The sequence below is a fragment of the Chrysochloris asiatica genome, unplaced genomic scaffold (assembly GCF_000296735.1).
Source record: "Chrysochloris asiatica unplaced genomic scaffold, ChrAsi1.0 scaffold00156, whole genome shotgun sequence".
Taxonomy (NCBI): Eukaryota; Metazoa; Chordata; class Mammalia; order Afrosoricida; family Chrysochloridae; genus Chrysochloris; species Chrysochloris asiatica.
Genome location: NW_006408674.1, coordinates 1,192,016 through 1,201,575, shown reverse-complemented (window position 1 = coordinate 1,201,575; position 9,560 = coordinate 1,192,016). Strand labels below are relative to the sequence as shown.

The 9,560-nt window shown below is 47.9% G+C and overlaps 1 protein-coding gene across 1 annotated transcript in view; it reads left to right on the top strand.

Moving 5' to 3' along the window:
* Positions 1-9,560, top strand: part of RASGRF1 (Ras protein-specific guanine nucleotide-releasing factor 1) — a 137,576-nt gene that overhangs the window by 101,198 nt on the left and 26,818 nt on the right. Inside the window, exons 16-21 of the mRNA XM_006870897.1 lie at positions 380-505; positions 2,539-2,709; positions 3,514-3,620; positions 3,959-4,071; positions 4,398-4,458; positions 6,610-6,713. Coding sequence (XP_006870959.1) covers positions 380-505; positions 2,539-2,709; positions 3,514-3,620; positions 3,959-4,071; positions 4,398-4,458; positions 6,610-6,713 — 682 coding nt within the window. The remainder of the gene's footprint in view (positions 1-379; positions 506-2,538; positions 2,710-3,513; positions 3,621-3,958; positions 4,072-4,397; positions 4,459-6,609; positions 6,714-9,560) is intronic.

The window sequence follows — 9,560 nt, the reverse complement described above, 5'->3', positions numbered from 1 at the left end:
AGCTGACATCTTTGCTCTTCAACACTTTAAAAAGGTCTTGTGCAACAGATTTGCCTAATGCAACATGTCATCTGATTTCTTGACTGCTGCTTCCATGAGTGTTGATAGTTCTGTAGGGTCACTGTAAGTCAGAATCCACTCACAAGCTAAGGGTTTGTTTGGGTTTTTTTAGGTTTGGGTTTTTTTAGGTGTTTTGTAGAACAAAACCTCTCTTGGCAATTTACGGTGCACATTAACAGTTGAGACAAACAATACTATTAAACTTTGTTCAGCAGACGTATCTCAAACTGAATCTGGTTTGTTTCAATGAATTATAGACAGAAATCTCTAGACCAGTGAGTGGTCGAGCGAAGTAAAACTGTTTCCTTTTTTCACCCAGGCTCCGAGGTCTCCATGAGGGAAGAGTCAGATATTGATCAAAACCAGAGTGATGATGGTGATACTGAGGCGTCACCAACGAAATCCCCAACGACACCAAAATCTGTCAAAAGCAAAAATTCCTCAGGTACAATTCACCAACCCGAAAAGATGAATCAATTCCTAGAGGACGTGTAGGATCAAGGTTGGGAGCAGGTCAAATACAGGCAAGGCTACTGAGCAGCTATCATCCCTTAGGCTTTGCGGGCGCTAAGAACAATTACTCTGATACCCCAGGCCCCATCCTAGTCATTCCCCATCTTCAGGCAAGACTGTCTCTAATCCACTGGGCAGAAGATCCAGACTGCTAAGGTGCTGCTGAAACTCTGACTTCATATCAGATTCTGTGCCGGGTCCGTTCAACCTTGCAGAGTGGCCGCAGGATCCCATTATTCAAATAAGAAAAAAGACAGTGACGTTGTGACGTTGACCACCCAATGTCTCAGATTCCTGATCCTGAAAGGTCCTTAGGAACCATCTTGATTTCCAGTACCCACAAAGCACCTCACCACACACGGGCTAGAGGAGAGGGTCTGGAGAGAGAGCTCACCCAGCCTCCCCTCCCCAAGCAGCTCCTTCTGCCCCACAGCTGCCTTCCCAGAATCCCTGCTCCCACGTCCAAAGGCATGGCACTACCTGAATCCCAAACTTCCAAAGTATCCAGGCCTTCGGAAGAAACCCAACAGCTAGCAGGCCCACCTAGCTTTAGGGGGAATTACAGCTCTGTGCTGCAGGATAACACACTGGACTGCAAGGTCGGTCTGAGCCGCAAGGTCGGCGGTTCAAACTCACCAGTTCCTTCCTGGAAACCCTATATCTGGTCACTATGAGTTAGAACCGACTTAACAGCACTAAACAACAACACAACACAGCTGTGCCACACGGCTCCTTAGCCACACAAAAGCAGATCCCATGAATATCCAGATTTCAGCAATCAATTATAGGTTTTCAAAATAAACCATTAAAATTTTTAATTTAGCTTAAAAATAATTTCTTGAATCAAAGAATGAACCATTTGCTCCTAACAATATAAGTACTACTGCTTTGGTCTAACAGAGAATGCTTTGCTTTCCTGAGATTTACAAGACGAATCTAAAGCTTTCTATTGTCAGATTCTACTACTGTTATCACTATAAAATAATTATTAATAATAGCAGTAATAGTAGTTGTTGTTGTTGTTGTTAGGTGCCATCAAGTTGGTACCAACTCATAACGACCCTATGCACAACAGAATGAAACACTGCCCAGTCCTGGGCCAACTTCACAATGGTTGCCATGCTTGAGCCCATTGATGTTGCCACTTGGCCAATCCATCTCACGGAGGGTCTGACGCTCCACCTTACCAAACATGATTTCCTTCTCCAGTGACTGGTCCCTCCTGACAATATGTCTGAAGTATGAGACAAAGTTTGGCCATCTTGGCCTCCAAGGAGCACTCTGGCTGCACTTCTTCCAAAACAGATCTATTGGTTCTTTTGGCAAGCTCATGGCACTTTCAATATTCTCCTCCAACACCATAACTCAAAGGCATCAATTCTTCTACGGTCTTCCTTATTCACTGTCCAGCTTTCACATGCATATGAGGTTATTGAAAATACCATGGCTTGGGTCAGGCACACCTTAGTCCTCAAGCTGACATCTTTGCTCTTCAACACTTTAAAAAGGTCTTGTGCAGCAGATTTGCCTCATGCAATACGTTGTTTGATTTCTTCACTGCTGCTTCCATGAGTGTTGATGGTTGATCCCAGAAGAATGAAGTCCTTGACAACTTCAATCTTTTCTCCATTAATAAGAATATTGTTCTTATCAATGGAATATAATATTCTATGGTATTTATGTAACTTTTCACCCAATTCAAACTATTTCCATCTATGTTACTCCCTTTAACCTTTACGACCTTTTGAAATAGAGACTAATATCCCCATTATCCAGAGATCACTGAAGCTCAGAGAGGTTAAGTAATTTACCCAAGAACACACAGCTAGTGAGGTGGCAGGGATTAGAATGTCATCACAGATGAACGGACTCCAGTTGCAGTGCTCTTTCCATCATACCATGCCGATGAACCCACAATATGCTGGCATCAGGAAAGGCTGAAAGTTGGCTGCATCCTCTCCACAGAGTTCCCGCTCTTTTCCTATAATAATGGAGTTGTCATGACTTCCTGTCGAGAACTGGACAGTAACCGAAGCGCCCTATCTGCCACTTCCGCCTTTGCCATAGCAACAGCAGGAGCCAATGAGGGCACCCCAAACAAAGAGAAGTACCGGAGGATGTCCTTAGCGAGTGCAGGTATGCCGTGGGTTGGGATCATTCTGTGAGGTCTGTGCCTGGGGAGTCATCACTGGCAGGGACACAGCCACGACCCCAGAAGCTCATCTCCCTACAGTGGTGGGACACATGCTTAGAGAGCTAACTGCTCTCGCTAACTGAGGCCAAGCTTCCTATGTTGTTACTGTGAACTTTAGCAGCTCTCTTCCACTTATTGAGGTCCTGAGCCACAGCCCCCATCTCCCTGCCACTGCGTCTAGTGTATGATTGCCCCAGCACCCCTGCCCTGCCCTCACTCTCAGCTTCTAGGGCCAGGTAGACCTGGCATGCCTGGGGAAGGAAGCCTTGTCTCCAGCCACACCTTACCCAAACCTAGTCTAGCCTCCAGCCTCTTCAAACCAATTACAGGGCCCCATGCCCAGCCTTTCCACTGCTGCTCCAGCTGCCTGAGGCTCCTTCCTTCCCACCTACCTCCCTTTCCTACTTGGCAAACTTCTACTCATGCTTCAAAACCCTTGCCCTTAGAAACCACTATCACTTCCACTTCAGGAAGGGCTGGTCTCTGGGGAGGGCTGCTGGGCCCTGTCTGAAGAGGCTGCCACAATCCTCCAGCAGCCCCTGAGCCAATGGGAGGCCTGGTGGAGGCAGGTCTTTGTGGGCTTGTCCACTGAGACGTTTTAGTGGCCGGCATTAGATATTTGATGTCTCCCTGCCCACCGCCATCTCCCCAGAGAGGTTACCCAATCTGGAAATTGTATGCAGAGAAGAGCCAAGTGGGGTTTGGCTTCCTCATGTCCCCTCTCCCTCCCCGGTGCATACTGTCAGGGTTTCCCCCGGACCAGAGGAACGGAGACAAGGAGTTTGTGATCCGCAGAGCGGCCACCAACCGCGTCTTGAATGTGCTCCGCCACTGGGTCTCCAAGCACTCACAGGTGAGTGGGACCCTCCCCAAGTGGGTACACCAAGGACCACTGGACACTGGCAGAATGAGCCATCAGTGGGGTGTAAGCAGGGAGGGGCCTGACTAGATCACCAGGGGACAAGGGACTTCTGTCCACCTCTGTCTACTGCAGGCTACAATGTAGGACTATGCCTCCTAGGGTCCTGGCTGAGAGGTGCAGCCGAGGGCTGGTCCTTGGTCTGTCCCTAGTGCTTTAGGCCTAAGAGCCCCTGGGCTTCACTGTGCTCTGCCACAGAACCAGCAAAAGGGAACATAGGGCGGGGCAGCTTTAAAACAATAGCCAGAGCCACCAAGTCCACCTTCCCTCAGGACTTTGAAACCAACGCTGAGCTCAAGTGCAAGGTGATCAGCTTCCTAGAGGAGGTCATGCATGACCCGGAGCTGCTAACGCAGGAGCGGAAAGCTGCAGCCAACATCATCAGGTAGGAGAGGCTCCCCTGCCCAGGTTGACCACGGCCCAGATGCATACACAGTTGGCCCAAGGCTGAGATGGCAGGAGGCCAGGGAGGTGCGGGGGGAGCTGAGGGAGCCCCAGGCAGGAGCCTTAACCAAGCCAGGAACATCAGTGAGCTGATCCTGAAGGGTGGTCCATCTGGAAGAAGTTGATGACGACCAAAGGGGCAGAGGAAAAGCTGTGAGCAAAGATAAAGAGGCCCGCGAGCTCTGGGTGCTGGGGAGACTGATACAGTGTTCAGCCTGGCTGGAGCAGGGGGCTGCAGAGTGGTACAGTTCAAGTCCTTACCCCTAGGACTCTGACCCAGGAGGACCCAGGCGACAACCAGATCACGCTGGAGGAGGTCACACAGACGGTAAGTCGGGCCCACCCTTCCCTGGCCCTCCCTGACTCCCTGCATTTCCACTCTGTGGCCCAGACTGCTGGTGTCTCGCCACCCTGGGGACCAACACCAGGATGCTGCATTAAGGCTGAGAGAGAAGAGCTCTGCCCCTGGCTTTGCTCTGAAGAGCAAACAGGCGCTGAGCACATCTATGGAAAACAGCACCTGTGGTAATTAGCTTTAACTTGCAGGATGACCTCTCACTGCTGGCGAAGTAAACTGTAATGGCGAATAGAAACCATTCATTGGTGTCCCCTTTAAGTAGCACGTGCCCTACACCTCTGACTCAGCTCTGGCCTGTTTACCAATCAGGGCCTGGCAGGTTGTTGACCCCTCCAGAGCCTCTTGTTCCTTCTTAAGCAGCCTGTAGACCTTTCCCAGAACAAAGCCCCGCTGAGCTGCCCCTGGCCCTAACCAAAGTCACAGTGGGCCTGTGGGGGGCAGATTCAGTGGGAGGGGCCCCTGATGGCTTTTGCTGTGAGGTCTTTGGCAAACCCGATGAAAGGTGAAGCAAGTTGTGGCTTCCATACTTGCTTCCAAGCCCCCCTCTTCCTAGCCCACACCAACAAAGGAGCAGAAGGGACTACCACCTCCTCCTTCCCAGCATGCAGTCTCCTGGCCAGCCAGCTAAAGCAGGCCTGTCCAAAAGATGCCCTGGGGACATGTCCCACCCTGACCTCTGGCCTCTCCCCAGCTCCTTGGCCCTGACAGTTCAGCCATCCTGGACTCAGCCCCCAGACACCTGTGTGGGACTCAGTAAAAACTATAGCTGAGCTAACCGATGGACATAATGCTTGGTAAAAATAGTGTACGGGTCATTGAAAAGGAGGACTGTGGATTAACACAGTGGGTACAACAAAGAGCTCAAATATAGTAACATTTGTGAGAATGGCGCAGGATCAGGCAGTGTTTCACTCCGCTGTGGCTGAGTCAGAACTCCATGGTCCCAAGCAACAATAACACCCTCCTGCCTGCATCCAACTGCTTCTGAGACTGGGGTTCCTTCACTATGCACACATGGGAGCCCCGTCTCCAAGGTACAGATGGCTCTGTGGCTCTTGCCTCATGTCTCCTCAGTCCTCCTGAGAACTCATCATTCTCTGAGGCATATGTCCCCCACACCCAAACAAGTCATTCTCCCCACAGGCTTGGTGGCCCCACTCCCACGCTCACCAGTGCATCTGGTCTTCTATACACGTTGTTCTCCATCAGGAATACTTTCCTGACACACACACACAGACTGGTTTCTGTTGCTTCTCAGCTCACATGGCTGGGAACCCCTTAGCCTGGACTCCCTGAAACCAGGGACTCTGTTTACCAGTCTTTATGTCTCCAGCTAGACAATGAATGTTTGCTGGGAATGTGGAACGGAATCTAGAAAGGAAGGCTTCTCCTCTGGAATGGTCTAGACCCCACTCCTTTGTGATCGGTGGAGAAGTGTTCTCAGGCACTCAGCTGAGCTGTGGGATTTCTGGACCAGTGGAAGGAATGCTTGAGAAGTCATAAGACAGCAGGCGTCATGAGAGGCAGAAGCTAATGGGATGTCTGCTATGGAGGCGCTGTTTCCCTAAGGATATCCCCTGGGTGAGGGGCCCAGTTGGTGAACTCCCATAGAGGGGGTGGCCATGAGTCGGAGACATGGTAACCTTGGGACAAAGCCAGAAAGCGTTCTCTGAGCACAGAACTGGGACATCTGTGAGTCACACCTGCAGATGGATTTTAAAATAAAAAAATTATCCAGTCATGGGCCCAGACAACACTTGACAGGAAGGTAAAGCCATAGCTGGGCATCAGGGTCCCAGTCAGCCCCTTTCCAGTTGAGGGACTTGGTTGGCTTCTCTCTGTCATATACCGGGGGTGATGAAAGCTGGCGTGCAGAGCACACGTGGACTGAATGGGACAGTCCTCATGAAGTAACACATGCTCCTCCACAAACAGTGGCTCCTGGTTCTTTTTGTTCCCATTCCTTCATCTCCCCAATCTTTAGTACACCAGGAAGACTTTCCCAGTTAGTCTTGTCCACACAGCTACCAGAGTCCTATCGGCGATTCCCGCAGAGGAGTGACTGACTAAAAGCGGCGGCTGTCTCCTCATGGACCTAACTTGAGATCCTTTTCCTCTCAGGCTGAAGGTCTGAAAGCCGAGCCCTTTGAAAACCACTCAGCCCTGGAGATTGCAGAGCAGCTGACCTTGCTGGACCACCTTGTCTTCAAGAAGATTCCCTATGAGTAAGTGGATGCAGGCGCCAGGCCCCTCTTTTCTCCCCTCCCTTGGAAGCATTCCTGAAGCACACACAGTAGACTCCCAAAGCTGCATGGATTCTTCACAACTTGGGGGGAAAAGTGCACACGTCTGCAGTGGTGAGGAAGTTCCCACAAGTTTCCCAAGTTCTCCCCTTATCTGTCAGCTACACACACACACTTTTTCCAGAAGCTCCTCTAACTCTGAGATCTTAATCTGAAGATCATTAGGAAAAGAGTATGTGTTCATATATGTGCACAATTGTATATATGAACAAATATGGATGTATGTACTTAGGATCTGAGGACCCCCAAGATCAGGTTGTGGGGACAGCTCTGGATTTTCTTTCCTTGTCATTGGTTGTGAAAACTTTGATACAATGTCGTGATGTATTTCTGTTGCGCTCTATATACTGTTTGGAGGTCGTTCAACTTCTTGATGGCTGTCTTCTTGTCTTTCATGATGTTAGGGAAGTTTCTCTACGTTTTTTTTTTTGTTTGTTTGGTTTTCTGTCTTCCTGTTCTGGAATTCCTATCACATGTAAGTTACTCCTCGATAATGTCCTACATAAATCCTAGGATTCTTTGGATTTTTTTGTTATTTTTTTTCTGATTGCTCTTTTAGCAGATGATTATTGAGAGGTTTTTCTTCAAGCTCAAGAATTCAGCTTTCCGTTTATTCCATTTTATTTCTTTACCCTCTCAGTGTATGATCTATTTCTGAAGTCTTAGTATAAAGCTCCTGGCTTTCTAATAACTGATTTTGTATGGTTCCCATATTTTCAATTGTTTTGTCAATTTGATCCCCCAATTTTTTCCATAGTTTTGTCTTTGTTTTCCTTGATTTCATCTGTAGTTCTCTTGATCATTCAGTCTGTTGAGGTTGCCTAATTAGCATTCCTTATCGGGTAGTTCCAATACCATTTCTGATGTTGTTTTTTCTGACTCTCTATTTTGGTCACCTAGTTGAGGCACTCTGTCTTGTTTCTTTGTGTAAACTGAAATTGTCTGCTTTCCCCAAGACATTATGGTGTCGCATTTATATTTAACTGATGATTGTATATTGGTGTGTTCTTGGCTACTCACCACCTGTCTCCTGGTGGATGTGGTAGAGACTAGAAGTGTGAATGCCATTAGTTCTCTGTTCACTGTTTGGTTAGCATAGTTCAGGGCGCTATGCCAGGTAGAGCAGAGGCTGTGTAGGAAGGGGTGTCAAAGGCGAGGATAGCAGGGGTGGAGACTGGCTGTGCCCCCATCTACCAGGAGAGCACAGGAACAAGGGAGAACTGCACCCCAGCCACATCCTGGGGCCACAAGCCACAGTACTAACAAGTGTTCACAAGAATTCAAGATGGCCCCACGACTCCACACCAGCCCATAGTCCATCCGTTTTTCTTCTCTCTCGTTGCTCCTCTTCCAGTCGGCATTTAGTCCACCTCTCTGTCCTGTCCTCTGAGGCTCAGGGTTCCAGGATCCCCATCTGTATCTGTTTCACTCAGTCTCCCATGTCTTCATTTCAGAGGGTTGACTCAGTGTGTCTGCTGCTCTGCCATCTTGCCTTGAACCTCAAAATTGCTTTTCAAAATGCTTGAAAAAAGCATTTTGAACCTCAAAATTGCTTTTGAAATGCTTTTCAAGCATTTCAAAAATGCTTGAAAAAAAAGCATTTTTTAATGCTTTTATTTTATCATATCACATCATATTTTATTATATCACTGTAATTATATTACTCAAGTCATTTTGTATTCCTCTTATTTCAGCTAATAGCACACCAAAATGCTATTTATAAACCACATTTTTCATCAGTACACATTATTCCCTAAGGTTACTTTCACTTTTTCACTTTCATACTTAAAGCTAAGATAACTAACTATCCTCATAACTAACTATCTCTGAACTTCTAACTATTTCCTTAGAATAGCTTTCCAAAAGTATAGTCACTGGAACTGAGAAGATGCTTTCTATCCCAGCTTTCCAGAAAGGTGGCCCCCACCTGGCACACTCTCAGTGTTCCTACCAACACAGGTACTGCCTCACCTATGTGGAGAGCACCAGTGTTCTGGAAACCTGCCACATCTCCTGGGCACAGAATCAGAAGTTCTTCTTGATATGTTCCCTCTAGGACAGGGATGGGGAAACTTTTTTTTGCCAAAATGTGTAACATCATTCGTGGGTCCTACAAAATTATCAACATAAAAATTAGCCTGCTAGAGTTGGTCAAACATTTAATTAGCTCTTCTCTAATGTGATGGAGTCCTGGTGTGGCGCAGTAGCATAAACACTGGATCACAAAGTCAGTTTGAACCACTAGGTCTGCAGTTCAAACTCACCAGCCGCTCCTTGGAAGCCCACAGGGGTAGATGTTCCCCACCCCTGCTCTAAGAGAGGGAGCAGAATGGTTTTGCGAATCTTCCCTGTGGCTTTTCCCGCCTAGGGGATACATCCCGGTCACTGTCCAATAAAGAACTCCTGAGAAGCTTGAACCATCTGAGGTTTTCCATGAAGTTACTACTGGTTTGCCTTGCTGGCTTTTTGGTCCTTTGGTCTGACTCTTTTTGTGTGGCTTCTCTGCCCTTGAGTCTACAGACGAGCTGCTCCAAAGCTCTGACGTCTTCCTTTCAGAAAACAAGACCCAGAACAAGTCTGATGAAGTTTCCACTTCATCACAGTTTGATTTGCCTTCCTGTAGCTTACTTAGTCCATTTCATCATCTCAACGACCCTGTGAGGAAGTATCATTAGTCCATTTTACAGAAGAGGAAGCTGAAACCTCAAGAAACCCTACAGTTGGGACACAGTAGACGTAAACTTGAACCCGGGATCCCTTCTTTCCCTA